This window comes from Barbus barbus (assembly GCF_936440315.1).
Source record: "Barbus barbus genome assembly, chromosome: 31".
NCBI classification, from domain to species: Eukaryota; Metazoa; Chordata; class Actinopteri; order Cypriniformes; family Cyprinidae; genus Barbus; species Barbus barbus.
In genome coordinates this window covers 16,819,302-16,838,322 of record NC_136759.1, presented here as the reverse complement: position 1 = coordinate 16,838,322, position 19,021 = coordinate 16,819,302, and the positions used below count along the sequence as shown (strand labels likewise).

The window sequence follows — 19,021 nt, the reverse complement described above, 5'->3', positions numbered from 1 at the left end:
CAGAATTGCATTGTTATGTAATACAAAGTCCAATACAGGACTGTCATTGGCTTAAAAACAGTTGTGCAGAATTGAGTAGCCGACAAGGTAGCAAATTTTTAAATTGCATTTTTAATGAAGAGTCCTGTGCCACTTTCTTTGGAAGTCAGATGTTAATTTGTGTATGCTGTGCATGATATAGTGTAGTATATTCCCATATATGGTCAAATATGTCACCACATACAAATACCTTTGATATAGCAATGGTGAACCAACTTTCTGTTTATTAATTTGCTTTTGGCATGTTTATTTGGTGTATCCTGCCTTATTTTGCTTGTAGAACAGTATGTCTTTTAGCTTTGATGTTAGTACAAGTGTATTTGACAAATAAAGCAGTCACCCACTTTGCACATTTTTGGCAACAAATCTATTTCCCCACACAGTTTGTTACAATACACACATTCTGTGTTTTCCTTCTTTCCTGGTTTAATCCTTTTTTGCTTTTGTCAAGGCTTTGGATTTTAGCTTTTTACCCTCAAATTATATCCTTAAACTTATTCAGCATTGATTTAACAACCTCCAACAAAACTATTTTGAAGTCTTGAACATATACTACAGTTTATAAGGTCTTTAGACTCAAAATATATGATGTTTTAAGGGATTCTCATTAGCTAAAAAAATATTTAACCTCTTAAAAATAGATTACATTAGAAAAGAATCACTTGAACAGCCACCAATAGACATTCATTGCTTATAACTTCCTTTTATGGAAAGCATTTTAAAATCAGTAAATGATCTCATGTAACATGTTATTGGCTCAATAAGTTCAATCTGATCTCTGTTCAGTCCTACTGAACACAGGAGTGAAGGTAATAAATAAATCCAGCTAGAGAATATCTATATACCATCTGGAAACAGAACTCACGTTAATGCCAAAACGTGACAAAAACCTAATCTATTATACTATAAATCATAACAAATGCAAGATATTATATATGGACAAATATTATTTGAACGATGTGGTTTGATAAATGTCCCTGTAATCTCATTTCCATGTGTTTTTGGCTGCTGTTACCATCCTCAGTGGTAACATGCCCTCCACCCATTCATTGGGAGATTCCATCATTCTCCTCCATAAAGTGACTTCCTCTGCTATAGAGTCCATCCAGTCCACCTGTACGCCATAACTCTTGCCTGTACACAAATTAACTTGCATATAATTATTGTGTTAATATGTATTTTATATGTGTTTTTTTTTATAGATCTCAAAACCCATAAACATCCTACACTAGACAGCACCTGTGCCCATGCTGAGTCTCAGGCCTCCGAGCAGGTGACTGGCTAGTCGGTCATGGTCCCAAACAGTAAGCTCCACACAAGCCTCTTTCAGGTCCTCTGCCCTGAAGCCATCATACACCATAGTGTGGTTAAATACGGGGTTGATTGTTCTCTTCAGCACCCGAGTCTTCTGATGGCTCTTTTTGCTGGTGTCAGGGAGTACAAAGCTGTGCAAGGAATTAAACAAACAAAATGTTTTCAAGAAAAATAGCTATAATGCCATGCAATCACAATATAATAGAATTGTTTTATTATTATTATTATTACCATTTTACATATGGGTCAATAGTTGGGCTTCGGATAAGAGGGAGATTCTTGCAGTCTTTCACCCAGATATGCACCTCACCAGAGCCAGGAATGTTCTTTGCTGGATTAGAAAAAGAAACATTAGCACTGATCATTTGACACAACTTTGACATATGACTTTTTCTGTGACACAACGTGCTGTCTTTCATTATATCAGTTCAGAGTTTTGTGTAGGAAACATTTTCAATTACATAGAAATAACAAGTAAACCATTGAATTAAACGTTTTTCCTGTAAAATGTACTCCAATAATATTTACTTACCATTTTGAAAAATAATTTTTTACAGTGTATAAATGTGAATTATTGTGAATAGTAAATGATTGTAAAGGTTGGAGCCTTACAGTGGGAAATGTGAGGCAAGAAACGTATGGCCAGTCTCATCTGTCCTCTCAAGTCAGATGGCTGGAGGCTTTTTGTAGTCTGAGAGAACAGATTCTGGAATCAGAACAAAACAGCTTAAAGGCATAATTAAGCCAAAAAAAAAAATCCAGTTTCTTGTTATACTGGTTGAAAGTCTCTTCTTATATACACCTTCTTATTTAGACCACTTTAATTATTGATTGCTATCAGGTTGTGAAAAGATTTTCAACAATCAGAATTGGGGCAGAAGTGATGTGCAAAAGGGGCGTCTGCAAAAGTTGTTTGAAAACATGCTTTACTTTTGTAGTTCCACTAGATGACACTAGAAGCACAGAAACTGCATACTCCAGCATACTCCCAACTTGTGCAAAGATTTTGGTCCCAATTTGTAGTCTGGAGAAGTCTATGCATTTTTAGCGTATGATGGGCACAAGCTTTTTTTTTTAGCTTCAGGCTCATTCCATCAAGTCAGCTGATATCAAACATGTTTGATATTTTGATTTTAGGACACGCTGTTTTCATTTGATGTATGCAAAAAGGCGGCTGTTTCTGTGTTTGGAATAATTTGAAAGTCTGCACTAGTAAACAAAACATAAATCAGTAAAAAAAGCAAAAAAAAAACTGTTTACCTATTGGTTGTCCAGGTAACATTAAAGTAAGAGATCATGCATTTGTGTATGAAAATGCTGTATATCATAAGTGCCATGTAAGAGAAATGATCAACAAATGTATACTATACCCTTGGTTTAAGAGGTAAACGTTTCCACTCTGTGTCATTAAAATCCCAAGAGGACAGGTCAAGCTCTATCTCACCCAGGAAGCTGTTACGACCAAATGTGTCATTGTGCCATGCTGAAAGGTTGAGAACCTGGCACATCAGGTACTCCATTCGAACTCTGTACTGTATGCATTAAATAATAAAATGAAAAAAAGATTATTAGGCATGCACATAGTGTAATATATAGCCTATATAATGCATATAGGGGAGGCTGGGGCCTGTATTTAGTCTGGAAGAAATGACTGTAAATTGAACATATCCAAGTGCGGGGCATGTTGTCACAATGGGATCTGCCATTAAACTGCCTATTATAGACATTTCAGCTTGGTATGAATAGTAAAACAATTACGAAACATTATGCAATTAATGCAACAAGGTGAAATGTGATGTGCAAATATATAAAATTATTACAAATATTGTAATATTTTTTTATTTAATTAATATTGTAATTACTAAATGCATAACATTTAAATGCATGAAAAATGCGACAACTGGCCTGGACTTGTTCTATCAGTGATGCTCTTACCCTAAGAACCTCATTGTATGTAGGATTCAGTGTTTTCTTCTTCACAGCAGTTTTTCTTTTTCCCAAATTGGCAGGATCAGGAATGAGGTAACTCTTAACATACCTAAACAAAGAACAAGTTCTCCATGGAGAAAAATGTTCTATTTCAAGGAGAAAGGGTGGGTGGTACTGAGATTGCAATCTTACGGGTCAGATCGATTCCTCTTGGTGTCTACTGCTGCCAGATTCTGGCACTGAACAACAAAGATGTGGAACTCCCGCAACTTGTGCACATAGTTTAGTGAAAACTGGATGTTTCCTTGGATGTCAACACTGCTGTAATCACTATTGTACACACTCACAACACTGCCGTTAACCTGAGGATGACGGAAATACAGTATTGAATAATTCCCAGTACACCAATGTACTTAAGAGGTTAGTTCACCCAAAAATGAAAATTCTGTCACTAATTACTCAACCTCATGTCGTTTTTAACCCGTAAGACCTTCGTTCATCTTCGGAACACAAATTAAGATATTTTTGATGCAATCTTAGCGCTTTCTGATCCCGCATAGACAGCAATGCAACTACCACGTTCAAGGCCCAGAAAGGTAGTAAGGACATTATTAAGTGGTTCAACCTTAATTTTATGAAGCTACGAGACTACTTTTTGTATGCAATAAAAAACAACTTTATACAGCAATTTCTTCTTTTCCGGGTCAGTCTCCACCTCAATTAATGACAGAAGAGAAGAAATTGTTGAATAAAGTCATTCACGAGTTCATATAATAAACAGAATAAAGTTTATGTGTATTTGGCGTGCTGTCCGAGGGGAGGGATCCGAGCTTGGGATCTTCATAAAATTAAGGTTGAACCACTGATGTCACATGGACTATTTTAACAATGTCTTTACTAACTTTTTGGGCCTTGAATGTGGTAGTTGCATTGCTGTCTATGCAGGGTGTGAAAGCTCTCGGATTTCATTAAAAATATCTTAATTTGTGTTCCGAAGATGAATGAAGATCTTACTGGTTTGGAACATCATGAGGGTGAATAATTAATGAGTTTTTTTTGTGTGTGAACTATCCCTTTAACATCAAATAAAATTGGACCCTATTTACATTTAAAGCAAATATTTTGGGTCTTATTGTGAACAATTCATCAGCATACTTAAGCAAAACATGTTTATCTTCATAATCTGGTTAGAATAAAGTTGTTCACTGCTTTTTTCTCATAGAATATTCTGTTTAATTTGGATTACGATGGTCTGGTTACAAAATTAAAATGGTACTTCATGATGACTTAAAGAAATTAACTATAGCACAAACCATATCTGAGGCAAGTGGGATAATTTACAGGTTCTGTTTCCATAAGTGTATAGAGTATATGCTATATTATATGCATGTGCTTGGTAAATAGTTAGGTATATAATATATAGAATATGACCATACAGATAACAGGGAGGTGGATCCAGAGTAGTTGCTGAGGTCAGTGAATTGTCTGTTATTCCACTGTGGTACACCGCTGCGAGAACTGCTCTCGGAGTCACTCTCTCCTCCATCACTCTAAAAAGACAGGACAGTAACAGACATTTTGAGCACCACAATTTTTTTGTGACCTGACCTTTTATCTTAGATAAAAAAACAACAAATGAACCAACTTCTTTTTGCAGGAATGAGGGCACTGATTTGCTGAGTTGTTTCAGGTGCACTGGGTCTGATGTGGCAAAGGCAGTTTGGACAAGTGTGCTAGAGTCTTAAACAAGACATCAGGAGTGAGATTCAGAGCAAATGCCAATGTCATATGATGTCAAAAAATTAGAGCATATAAAACATATCAAGAAGTTAAGCTCAAAACTTGCCATCATAGTTACTCTGCATGTAGTCATTTGTTTGTTTTTGGTCTTGTCCTTTGGGAAAAAATCACAATGACAAAACAAGAAAAAGTAGAACAGATTCTGTTGTCACCTGTAATTTCCATTTAGAGCCAAACAATAAGGTGTACTCTGGAAGAAGCATTGTGCTGCTACTGCGTGATAAGTAAACTTTGAGAGGAAGAGCTAAATCTGGATATGGTACTTTTAGCTGAAAAAAACTAATAATAAACGGTATATAAATTATAGTTGGATGCAGTTTAAAAAATGACATGATAGAGAGGATTGATGCTTACTAGGAAGAGTGATGATATCTTCCATGCTTTTATGGTACACTGGTCTAGATGAAGCTCGTCTCAAAGCTTTCTGAATGAGACTTTCATTTTCACCTGTAAGATTTAACAGTGTAAGTTTGGTCCCATAGAAGTATGAAGAATTAATTCAATAAGCAAGAAGAATGTTGCTGGTGTTTTGTTCCCTTCTCTTGTAATGTTGTGTAATGTGAGCACTAACTATTTGACACTTGAAAAAAGAAGTCATGAGAAATTCTAATACATGTTAATAATTCTCTATTGACTGCACACACATTTCAAGCTTATACTTATGGTTAAAAACTTTTTCCTAAATCACTAAAATTATGACTTGATCAGAAGAGGTGTATTATTACTTTTCTAAATAATCAGATTTACGATTCACACCTGGCAGTTGATGAGACTGAGAAATTGAAAGTTTTCCTGTAGCTCAAACAATAGAGCATAATGATAACAACACCAAGGTCATGGGTTCAGCTCCCAACGAATACATGTATTTACAAGATGTATAGCTTAAATGTATGGGGCAGTCGTGGCTTATTGGATAGAGAGTTGGATTTGTAACCCAAAGGTTGTGGGTTCGAGTCTCAGGTCTGGCAGGGATTGTAGGTGGAGGAGTGAATAACCAACACTCTCTCCACCCTCAATACCACGACTGAGGTGAGACCCTTGAGCAAGGCACTGAACCCCCAACTGCTCCCCGGGCGCCGCAGCAATGGCTGCCCACTGCTCTGTGTGTATGTTCACTACTGTGTGTACACTTGGATGGGTTAAATGCAGAGCACAAATTGACCCATACACCATACTTTGCCACACACCACTTCCCTTTCCCTTTAAATGCAGTAAAAGTAACATTGGATAAAAGATCTACCAAATGTAAAAAAGTGAAATGCATGAAATTTACATGTATGTATTTGACAGACACTTTTGTCTAATATTGTTCCAAATGAAGGACATCCTTGGTTAAAAATTAGTCTGTGAAACCTGTACAGTATAATAAAAGAGAAAGCTTGAAACTCACGGTTTAAATTCCCCTTAGTGGCATTTCCATCAGTTTGTGTGGCTGAGTGGCGTCCCAGGCTCCCTCTCCTGGTTTGTAGGTCGGGGGAACCCTGTACTGGAGTACTGGTTTTCACAGGGGAACATTTACAGCTGCGGTGTGTCTCTGGAGATGACGTAAATGAAGTGCAGATAAAATCGTCAACCTGCTCTGTAACGAGAGGTGGAGTGTACATACTTCTGTCCTCTGTGATGCCAAGGTAATGCTGGTAGTCCTGTGGAATGAAGGATCTAGCAAGAGGTTGAGAGTCAGAATCCTCTGAGGTACGTGACGGTCTTCTCTGAGTGTTTTTGTCTCTGTCTCTCCAAGAGATTTCTGGGGATGTTTTTGGCAGGGTATAGCTAGCTTCCTGTGTTTTCCTGGACTGTGTGATGCTAGTTTCTGGTGCCTTTTTAACCTGTTGCAGATTGGGGCCCTGGAACTTCTTGGACTGAAGATATAAGTCCTGGCTTTGCTCCTCAACCGCCGTGTTCACAGAAAACATGCTAGCGGCACGCCGCATGGCATTTGCTTTTCCGTTTAGATTGCCTTTGCTATTTCTTCTACCGTGTTTAGGTTGTGACTCTTGAACAACCTGAGGTTTAGGTACCATTGTGGCTTCTGAAGAGGTCTGAGGGCCTTTCTGTTGCTGAAGAGAATGAGACACTCCATGGAAGATTGATTCGCCTGAGATCATGTGTGACTGATCTGTTTTTGATCCAGATTCTTGTCTTGACATAATCCTCTTCTTTGAGGGAGACTGGAATACTCTGGTTTTGGCTGGTGAGGATGGTTTGTTATTCTGGCTTTCATTTACAAAGTCTTTGACACTGGCTCTTTCATTTTGGCTTTGTGGACTTAAGGATCTCTGATTTCCACGTTCAAGAACTGGTGACCTTTGCCCAGATTTTTTAGGTGATCCTCCCCAGAAGTCACGGAGGTTCTTAAACTGTAAAGTGCTCATACGATCCATCACAACTGGCTTATCCTTCCGTAGTGGATGCACAGAGAAATTGGGAGACAGTCGACCTCTGGCAGAAGTACTGTCCTCAACATCATCATCATAATCATCATACTCCGTACCTATTGTTCTGAGATCAAACTCAGATTTTGTAAATCTTTGGTTCAGTCGAGCAGTAGTTGATCTGTTTTGAGCTGCTGCTGCTGGTGTTCTAGATTCTTTCTCCCAGAAGGACTTGAGATGCTTGATCCTCTCTGCTATGTTCTCTTGCTGAGAATTCTGCTTAACAAAAGGCACTTGATTTGTCCTTGGTGCGGTTCTTGATTTTGCCTCCAAATCTTTTGGAGGAGTGTGATCTGCATCACTACTGTTGATGCTAATGGTGCCTCTGCTATCACCATTTTGACCCGCTAGCAAGGATCCACAGTCAAGTGATGGCGAAGATGATTTTAAATGTGGAACATCTTTCTCTAAGGGAGAGCTTGCATGTATCTGGACAGTCTTCTGATTAGCATATATCAATGGTGGTTTTGATTCATCTGTAAAAATGGGTACTTGAGGTTTAAAGATGGTGCTACCACTTCCAGCATGCTCAAGGTCTAAATCTTCTCCAAGTCTCTCTTGTTTCTGATGTCCTGGAGATGTTACTTTCAAGCTCTGCTCACTTCTCTGTTGTTCCTCTACACCTTCAGTTGGCTTTCTGCTAATATCACTAGGGATGAAGTGTTCATTTTTAACAGATGTGCTAGATTTGCCGATCAAAATCTTTGGACCAATGTTTTCTTTCTCCCAGAATGATCTCAAATTAGCAATCTTTGGTCGCTGGTTCTCTTCAGCACCTGTTATTTCTTTTGGCTGATTTTGAGACTGCTTGATGTCAGTGTTTTCAAGTTTTAATTTAGTGTCTTCCTCTCTCTTGATTTTGTTCTCATTTATACTAACTTTCCCACCTACAGAAATATTCACCTCTGGGATCTCTGGAGGCACATTGTCAATAGAAGGTTTTTTGATGAGAGGTTCTTTATAAGAAGCAGATTCATAACTTTGTTCTTCTGGAGAATTCTGGGAAGGCTCGTCAACACTCTGTTCCTTTCCCCAGTCTGACTGTTGTAGAAATATTGTATTGACTTCTGATGGAACCTCTTCACTTTGGCGTGGTATGATTAAGTACACATTATCTCTTGGCTTAGCTCTCTGATCAATGTCATCTTCAAAGTCTATGTCATCGATCTTGGTGTCGTCCTCCATGTCTTGGACATTGCTCTCTACATCAAGCCTATCACTGCTGTCTGAGCTTCTGCTAAACCACTCAAGAACTTTGGCAATAGAATCTCCTTGTTCATCGGTAGGTGTAGGAATATGTTCATCTGTCATGACTTCCATTTTGGCATCTTCTTGTTTTGAGTTATTAGTCTTTCGTTTTATATTGAAGACAAGGGGGCTGCTGTCAGTCTCACAGTCGGTTGAGGCATCTGTCTTGTTGAATGTATCTGTTATGTTGAGGGATCTGGGAAATTGTTGATCTGTAAGACAAACAGTGTAGCATTGAATGGCAAGAGCAGAATCTAGACAACACTATTGTAAGCAATAATTTAATTCAACTAAATTTAAATTTAAGATTATTTCACCTAAATATGAAAATCATGTCATCATTTACTAACCTGCATGTCATTCCAAACCCATATGACTCTCTTTCTTCTGCAGAACACAGCAGTGGATGCACAAAGGAGAAAATGTAATGAATATCCAATTGTGTGAATTTTCAATATAGGTGGCAGTACCTTGTAAGTTGGTGAAGCAGAAGAAGGGTGAACATTTCCATCACCTACTGGACTGGAGTATGAAGAGCTGGACAAGCGTATAATTGCTTGAATATCAGGTTCCTTTTCACCAAAACTGATTGGAGAACTTGGGAAATGATCGGCAAGCTAAATGTTTATTTTGCTGTCACATTGGGTGCTTTAAGCACTAAAGTGAGACCCAGTGTACTGCCATCATTTTTCAGTTCACCCAAAATTTAACTGGATGCTTGTTAAATTATCTCCTTTGTGATCAGCAGAAGTCAGTCAGTCGTACAGGTTTGAAATGACATGATGATGGGTAAATAACATAATTCTCATTTTTGGGTGAATTTCTCCTTTAACAAATTTTGAACATTTCTAAAAAAATTGAATCATACCAACAGCAGTTTTCTTCATATTTTCTTCGGTTCCTATCGTTTCTGATTTTGGATATGGACTCATATGACTTTCCACATTCCCAGATTTGTGCATTGTTGATTGAGGGGCAGTGATCTCATCCAATGGCTTTTCAGAGTTGTCACTCAATGTGAACATTGCATTCTCACGAGGAAGTTTAATTTCACCAGAAATGTTTTGGCCCTCTAATTCCATACTTGAAGCCTGAGGAAGGCAACTATTTGTTTCTCTTCTTTGTTTTACAAGTTCTTCCATTTTTTTGCCATCATCTGCTCTTGTGATAGAGTTCAGACTTAGACGTGGTTTTATTTTTGGCTTTTCTTGTAAGCCTTGTGGAGGGTTTATCAATTGCGATGAAGCTCTAACTGGTAAACGTGACTTTGGCAACTTCAGTGGAGAAGGAGAGCTAAATTGCTCTTTGTTTTCAATTTTGCTACTTGATTCTTCTCTACTACCCAGAGAAAGTCTAGATTCTTCAAGATCCTTTTCTTGACTGCTGTTTTTGCGTACATAGCTTAGGGATACTGTTGGCTGTCGAAGTTGGCTCTTTTGAGCGGGCTCATTGGAGCTATGTTTGGGGATATTTCTTGGTGGTGGAGACCTGATACCTGAGCCTGCTGTGGTGGATACACCCTGGCTGGACACAGAGCTGGTGCTGTCTGAGACAAAGCTCTGTGGTTTGTTGATTTTGGTCCTCTTCTTTGGCACAGGCTTTTGAACAGGGGGGTTGTTGTGTGGGGTGTTAAAGACCTCACTGTTAACTTCACCATGACTTGCTTCCTGATGTTTTACTGCAAATGTGAGACTTGTAAGCATGGGAGAACACAAAACTACAAATTTCTTAAAAGTTCTGAGCACAAATGAACATTATACAACAAGTTGCCACATAAACCTTGTGAATCAGAGCCTCGGTCTAATGATTTCCTGAGTCCAGGTCCTGATGTAAAGTGGATATCAGTTTCCTCAAAATCAAGCTCTATTGGAACACTGTTAAATGTGTTGTGCCTTGGCTGGAACCAGGTAAAGAGACAAAGTTAACAAAGAAGAAATACATTGATTATTGATGCCATATTGATTTATTTGTCGTTTAGCATTGACCTTCACTCAAAATTAACACACTAGACCTAGACTTAAAAGGGGTCATATCATAGATTTTATAATTTTATTTATTACCTTATCCTGTAGTGTTACTGAAGATATGAATTTTAGATAAAATTCATGACAATTTTCCAACCTCTATCTGATACATAAAAATAACCCTTTTATTTTTTTTCTCTACACCTAACACTCTGGTTGCATGTGACCTGAGCTGTGTTTACTCAAAGCTGCAGTTCTGCTGATGAGTCCAATATACTCTATATACTGTTTGCTCTGCCCCATCCTTCAATAACAGCCTCTTTGCAAAGCCTGTGTTATATTGTGGCAGTATCCTCCTTACTAGTACCTCATACTGACCAGGTGGACCAAGTTTCTAAGTACAGATAGGCGTTGTTGATATCTAAATGTGGGCGGCCATACAGAATGGTAAAGTGGACATAACACACAGCTTCTGCCAATATCATGTTAATCTTGAATACCTATAGAGTAGTATTGCATCCTTCATATCGCCGAAGAGTCTTTAGTTTTATCAAATTTATAAAAGAAGGATACAGCTGTACCTCTTCTATCCGAAAACAGTCAAGCTCCTGGAGGCGTGCCATGGGTGGAGCTAAAGAGTCACGAGCATGCAAAGCTTTTCTATAGCGATCGTCTGTAAGCTGCGACATCGGCATAAATAAAACAGGAACAAAAACTTTGACTTAAATGAACTATGGCTAAAAATCAGATCCAGCCATACACTCTGGTTGCTGTGCGCACACTCTCACTGGAGAAGTGCCTACACAAGGAAATCCGCTCTTTATAACATCATACAGGGCCATACTCAAAAAAAACTTTCAAAAACTTATATGAACCCTGAAGGGGTGTCTTTGGCACAGAAATACTCCGTCATACGTCAACTTGTTTTTTTAAGATTTTGGTCATGTATAGCATGAGAATCCAATTCTTTAGCAATATAAATAAGTCAGAATGCATGAAATAGAAGTAGACATCCTCTTTCATGTATTCATTTAATAGCTGTAAGTCATGAAAGTTCAGTAGGAACCATTTTCCCACATTTTTAATAAATGGTCTATTTGGATTGGAGAGGATGTTTTGAAATTTTGATTCCTTATGATATGACCCCTTTAAGTGTTTTTCCCAAGGATATACTGAAGGCAGTTGGTTTAACAGTTAGTTTAATGAGCACTTACGTACCTTGGATGGCGATCGCATGCCTATGTTTAGTTTTTCTTGCTGGACTTCTAATGTCTCACCATTTTCCCTAATTTTAAAAGAAATAGCAATTGCATTTTAATGCTTGCATTCATAAGAAGCAAAAGAAAACAAGTCCACCTGATTTGGACTAAAGTTCTACAAAACATCCTGCAAAGACCAGGATCAATTAAACCTTCACAGGCAGAGTACTTTAAAAGGACAGCATGCAAACTCCTCTGTTGACCCTTGTCGAGTCATAAAGATCTTGAAATCATGAGGTATCCACACCTGTAAAGCACACAAAGTGCCTGGGAGGGGTGGAGGTTGCACACACAGTGCAAACTAAAGGGTTCTGGCAAGCGTCAACAGTTATTACTCTTCTTATTCCGGATAAGTTGATAAATACAGAACTACTAGATGAGAGACAGTATGTGTGTCTAAATATTCAGTGTAGGATTATGCCAAGTGCACTGAAGCATTGATGTCTGTGCTTTAGTACATGAACATTTAGCATTACCTCTCCTTTAGCAGCTCTGAGGACTCAGTAGTTTGTGTTACTTTAGGTGACGTCATGATGTCATCACTATGCTTTCGGCTGATGCTTCTGGATCTGCCGCCCCACGACTTGGTTAAATACTCTATAAATGAGGATAGTGAGATGTTTAATGGTGTTTGATATGCTTGCTAGCAAAGCATTTAATCAAGTTGCATGTGTGAACTGTAGGCTTTCTGGTCTCACCAACAACTGAGGGTTTCCTTTGCTTCATCGATGCCATGATGACTTCAGAGCCGTGAATCCTGTCCTGGTGTCTCTGTGACTTTGCTTCGTAGAACCATTCTCCAGACATAAATTTGCGTTTGTCTTCCTCTGGGACAGCTTTCTGCAGCTGTCTGAGAATCAGATGAGAGGTTCAATTAAAAACTTAAAATCATCAACAGTTCCCAGCAACATGCATCTAACCTAATATAGTCTCACCTCAGCATTCCACAGGCCACAAATTAGTTTACTCCATAAGCCATCAAGGACAGAAAGCACGGCACTTATCACATCCTCTGTTGTTTGCTCACAAAATGTTGAATTCTTTTTATGTACAAATGTGTCAGGCAGTTTTTGAGTACTAGGGTCATAAACTGAGCTTTCCAAATATCGGTACCTCATTACACTTTATTTTTTTTATTACGTTGCACAGCTCTCCTGTATGAGAGCCTCTTAAATCAATAACATTCCTTACGACCAAAGAGTCGGGACAAACTCTTCCTTCATTGACTTAAACACAAAACTGGCTTCAGTACTGACTCTGTTTGCTTTGCAAATACTAAATCTCTCATAATGGCTGCTGCTTAGGTACTATCAATGTTCCCAGTAGCTGTACCCTGTCAAGTAATTCACTAATAATAAGGAGTTTTATTGAATAATTCAAGACAAACAGCTCAAGTGGTCGAAACTAATAATTATACTATGACTTGTTTAAGAGGTGGTTAACGTTAAATGCCACAAATAGCTAAAATTTCAAAACAACCATAATAAAGACATTGTGAGCATTTGCAGGGATTCAAAATTGTTTGATTTAAATCATGTGTTTGGAAACAACCATTGGAACACATCTTCGCTTTTGAAGGAGGGGAAACTATGTTGGTCATGTGAAAAGGCCAAGACAATTATTCCACAAGGGACGATTTAATCCTTTTATAAGGTTGAGTACGGTTGAGGCTGAAAACAGGGAAATCACCCAGACATGGCCATATTCTGCATTCTTCCTTTCAAGTAGTCTACCGGTCTCCATTCAAAGCATTGAACACGAGAACAAATAGTTTTCTACTGCAATGGCGATCGTGTTTCTTTGGATTAATGCCCTGTTTTTTCATGTTGTATTATGTTATATGCATATGCAAAAGTTTGTAGTTGGTAATATTTTATTTATTTTACTTATGCTCACAAAGAGAATAAAAAAATATTTGGTCAAAAATACAGTAAAACTGTATTATTGTGAAATATTATTACAATTTAAAAAAACTTTTCTAACGTAATATATTTAAAAAAATGATTTATTCCTGTGATGAAAGCTGAATTTTCAGCATCATTACGCCAGTCTTCAGTGTCACGTGATCCTTCAGAAATCATGCTAATATGCTGATTTGATGCTCAAAAAAAAAATATTATTATTACTATCAATGTTGACAACAGTTATGCTGCTTAGTATTTTTGCAAAAAACTGATTCAGTTTTTCAGGATTTTTTGCTGGATAGAATTTGCATTATAAATTGTTGCATTATAAATGTCTTTACTGTCACTTTTGATCAATTTAGTATTAATTATTAACCCCAAACTTTTGAAGAGTAATGTATATCTTAAGTTAAATTGCATGTGAATGTGCAAGGGAAAGTGTATTTCAGATTTAGTAATAATTAAGTCACCTTTTATCTTTTTGTAGTTTATTTCACATACATTTTTCAGAGTCAAAATGTTTTTAAGATGTTTTTAAAAAAAATATATAAATATTCAGTGTAATCCCTCAGTTGATGTCATAAAATTCCATTTATAATAATTATACAAAAATTCAACTTAAAATGAAAAAAGCATATCACACTGCTGCCACTGCTTCAGTTTTTAATATCAGCTATATTTACATTAAGAGAGGGGGTCATTTAGCCTACAAATGAAAGTTTGATTATGCTGGTTAAGCAATCTTACTTGATTCGTTCCTCCTCTGCTTTCTTCAATTCGGCATCCCTCTTTAAAACTGTCGTGATCATCTCCTGCTCCTTCTCTGTCAGGTGGCTCAGGTCTATCATGATGACCACTGTTCTTCTCACAGTTGGGGACTCTAATACTGAGTCTCACAGAGTCCACACTGCTATCTGTTGTTCTTCTTTTATCACCTTCATTTCATTATGCGCAATTATGGCACCTGAAATCAGCACACCAACACATCTGAGATTTTCCTTTAGTCTCATTCACATCAGATCAGGCTTTTCTATGAAAATGTACTAATTAGGGTATTATTGAGTCATTTAATTAATGGAAAGGACAGATATAACCCAATGTGTATGCTGATTTGGATGTAATTTGGAATTAAATGTGATTCTAAGTAAGTGCACAATGAAGCTGAGTGAGAGCCTGTTTAGAGAATGCTGAGATTAGACAAAACATGTGACGGCGCTGTCAGTTGACCATGAGAAGGAGCAGACCTTTAGATCGAGCACATTTTAAACAAATGATGAACTTTTCCATTGAACATAAATTGCATAATGCTCATACTATTTAAAAGTCATGGCAGATAACGGCTTTGATATGTTCTATTAACATTACTGGTTGCACAGAAAAATAAGAACACGCTTGAATTAATTTGTTAAAAGAAATTTCCTTACATGATCATGTGACCATATTTAATACTTAAGACACCAGCTTGTCACGTTAACTGTGCAAATATTTGAAAACAGCTCACTGAAACACTATTTACTCTGGGTTACACCTGGTCTCAAAGAAATTACAAACGCAGCCTAATACATAACATTATACAAACAACAAGCGAACAATAAAATAGCATTGAAATGTTAATGCTTTACATTAGTGAGGAGCTTAATAAGGAATTGAAATACTGTACATGTTCTCTTATGAGAGTCTGACTCAAATCCGAAATTATGAATGTGTTTGGTATGATGAAACCAGATTTAACATGCTGATTGATCTGCATTATTTGATGCTGTAATGTCGTATCCTGAATCCTGTTTCTTGTCCAAAGGTCTTTTGACTTATCAAATGAGGCTCTTCTATGCAAATTTCATTAGGCTGGGTCTTAGTAAACAAACAGCATTTTATGAAATGCATTATATTTACATATCAACTTTAAATTGCACTTTTTAATAAACAGGAAAAGTAACAATAAATTAAAGTTGTATTTTTTCCTGGATCTGTAAAATAACTGAAGCATCTTGGAGCTTTAGGAGTCCATCTGTTGACGTTTTAGACATGCAATTGAATTTTAAAAACAGGATAAGGTGGTGTATCACTGCTGTCTGGGGATGCATGTGCTCTTTTTCTATTCTGTTTTCTCTTGAATTGTTATTTAAATATATTTAAACGACATAAATGCATTGCATTCATCATAGATGCATATACACGAACTCACGAGCAGGGAAGGCAAGAACCTGTCACAACTACTTTTCTTCACATTAAAATAATTTCGAAACTCAAAACCAACCGGAGATTAATAATCCCGTTTTATATTAATTATGTCAGTCACAACACTTTATTTTTCATGTAGCCTAGTTTACTAGAAACAGAACACAGTGACAACCTTGAAGAATAAAGTATTTCATTAAACTTTAGAGGCTCGTGTATATATTCTGTAGTGGCAAAACAATCTTCACAAACATAAGGACAGGTACATGTCGATATGAAAGGTTTCAGCTCACCTTGTTTCCGTGGCAGAACCTCTGGAGCGCAGTACAGAACATCTTCACTGTATGAGCGACGCGTCTCTCGGGGTTGGACGGAGTCTTGACGTCGGCTTCCAGTCGACCAATCAAAGACTGTGTTTGAGCGGTCCACGCGTCGCGCCAAAATAGAACACTCCAATCGGAAGTACACGGCGTGCGCGTAACGCGTTAAAGTCGTAAATGGACAGTATAATGAAGGCCCTATACGCAAACATTGAAATAGTTTATATTTTTACATGCGTTTTAAATTCAGTTTATCAACTAATACAATTAGTTGTATTTGCTTTTTACGTACGAGAACTGTTATGAATAGTCTACTTGGGCCAGCAGAATATGTTCTCATAATTTACAAACCCACTGAATGAGGCTAACCATTTTATGTAAAACGTATCTGCATAATGATATTAATACGTTATTTGGGATTAATAATTCAGAGTCAGCCGGGGTCTGTGCACTGCAGACAGCAACATTATTTCATAAATCTTCCCTATTTTCTGTACTGCTGTTATCGTTTAGGTCCTAATTTGATTAGTGAATGGCTGCTGATACACAACAGCACTGGGACTTTGTAAATTTGCAAATGTATTATTATTATTGTGTAAAATGTATTTAAAAAATACTTATTATTATGTAAAATGTATTCTTATTATTCCAAGCATATTTAATAATGTATAATCCTATTTATTATTTCATTATTTAAATCTCCTGTTTAAAAATAGGAAAATACGCGCTATAGTTGTATATAATTATACAGATATATATGTTTATAATTATAATTAAAATTTATTTATAATGAAAAGTTTTTCAGATTAAAAAGCGGATAGTGGTATATCAAAGACAAGAGAAAACATCCTCGCTACGGTGTGGACATTCATTAAGATAAAACGCGGAGATTTCTTATTTCTTTTGTTGATGAGGCTCAACATCAGCGCTTATCCGTCTACAGGGATCTCTTCATTCAAACACAAATCATTCAAATGTACAATACTGTACATTTACGGAAAGTTGATTTTGTTCTGACTGCTAATTATAAGATCATAACTGTTAAACGAGACGCTCAGAGATATCTGCATGTATTTATATTAACTTTTTGATAACAATTTATAACTGTAACTGCAGAGTTTAACATCATATTGTAGGTTGGCATTAATTAAAAGATCTGTGTTTTTATTAACTGTGTGTTTTATTAATATTTATCTATTTTGTGAAAGATCAATTGCATAAATAATTATGCAGCGCAAGTATTTTTACGACTTATTTTGCATTAATTATCAGATAAAACAAATCTTTAAATTAGTCATGTATCAGTTGCATCCTTTTACAGCCCCTTTTTTCATTTAAAAAATATGTTTGATGCAAAGTTAACTGTGTAAAATATTAAAATATGTTGTGAAAAAGATGATGGAACAAACTGATGTATATGCACAATTGAGAAATGCATATTTATGAAGATCAATTGCAGCCCAAGTCTTACAAGATAAACATTTCATTTAAAAAAAAAAATCAATGTAATACAAACATTTTCGAGAAATAAGTCATTTGTACATAATTGGTGAGGGGAAAATGTGTAGCTGTGTGTACACACCATGAGTTCAACTTTCGTTTTGTGAACAGTAGGGATTAACGTTAGTGTATTTCATTCATTCACCGGACACAAACATACTTAAGTTTCAAATGCACTGGCACAGTTAACATTTATAGTATAGTGATAATAGCAGTCTAGATCTTATTTGCATTTGAAGTGATAATATAAATCCTGTAAACATATATATAGAAGGTAATATTTGTATTTATCCGGCTCTCTGCACTGGCGTTTAACACAACCGGAAGTGTCTATCCACACACTCGCTACACCGGAAATCCAAGATGGCGGAGATATACGACTAGCCCATTACACCGAAGTACAACAGTTAACATTACCTTACGGTGTTCGGGAGTGTTCAAAAAGGGTTTAAACGCTGAATTTTCAATCGATTTCTTCTCGTAAACTCAGATATTTGGATTCGGACGGCAATTAAATTACCACACGACCTTGGTGTTTGTCAAAAAACAGTAGGTAATTTGGCCGGGGATTTTTACGGGGGTGGTGAGAGAAAAACACAGACGTCCTGGGCAATTAAATCACCAACTACCCCCTGTATATGGTGAAAATCACTTACGTCCCCGAGAAACAATTACCGTCCGAATCGGGCTATATGGGGACTTTTCAGTGTTTCTTTAGGTTAAATACACCAGTACACCAGTAGGTGGCGACAAATTACTGTACTTACGAGTGAATCATTGAATCATTTACCAAATCAGTTTGTTCAAAACAGATCCAGGAACATACATATCTGTGTGTGTATATATTATTTTATTTCCTGGTACGTTCAAGGAAAATAAATAGAAAAATGTAGTCTGTTTGATTCCCTCAAAAAGTTTATATTAGAACAGGTTTAACCTGGTTTATGTTTAACAAGTAGGAGCAAGGTTTTGAAATGAGCAGATTTCAGTGTAAAGACACGAGTGAGTACAAACTCTCAAATCTATCAAACATTTGTATACCTCCTTTAAGCTTCAGAGTATTGAATCTATGACTTTTGAGTGAACTGTACCAATTAGATTAATGCCATAAAAATTATAATTTACAGGTTCCTA

General features: G+C 36.8%; 1 protein-coding gene across 1 annotated transcript; it reads right to left on the bottom strand.

Annotated features, from left to right (window-relative positions):
• Positions 1–92: 92 nt before the first annotated feature.
• Positions 93–16,413, bottom strand: LOC306851721 (uncharacterized protein). The gene is made up of 17 exons (XM_079388161.1): positions 16,361–16,413; positions 14,637–14,853; positions 12,684–12,835; positions 12,462–12,582; positions 11,945–12,011; positions 10,542–10,659; positions 9,631–10,440; positions 6,473–8,974; positions 4,928–5,022; positions 4,719–4,832; positions 3,475–3,644; positions 3,289–3,391; positions 2,724–2,885; positions 1,966–2,059; positions 1,585–1,684; positions 1,279–1,484; positions 93–1,173 (listed from the first exon to the last, which is right to left on the bottom strand). The coding sequence occupies exons 2-17, from the start codon at positions 14,735–14,737 to the stop codon at positions 1,025–1,027; spliced, it is 5,064 nt and encodes a 1,687-aa protein (XP_079244287.1). The 5' UTR covers positions 14,738–14,853; positions 16,361–16,413; the 3' UTR covers positions 93–1,024.
• Between the last annotated feature and the right edge of the window lie 2,608 nt (positions 16,414–19,021).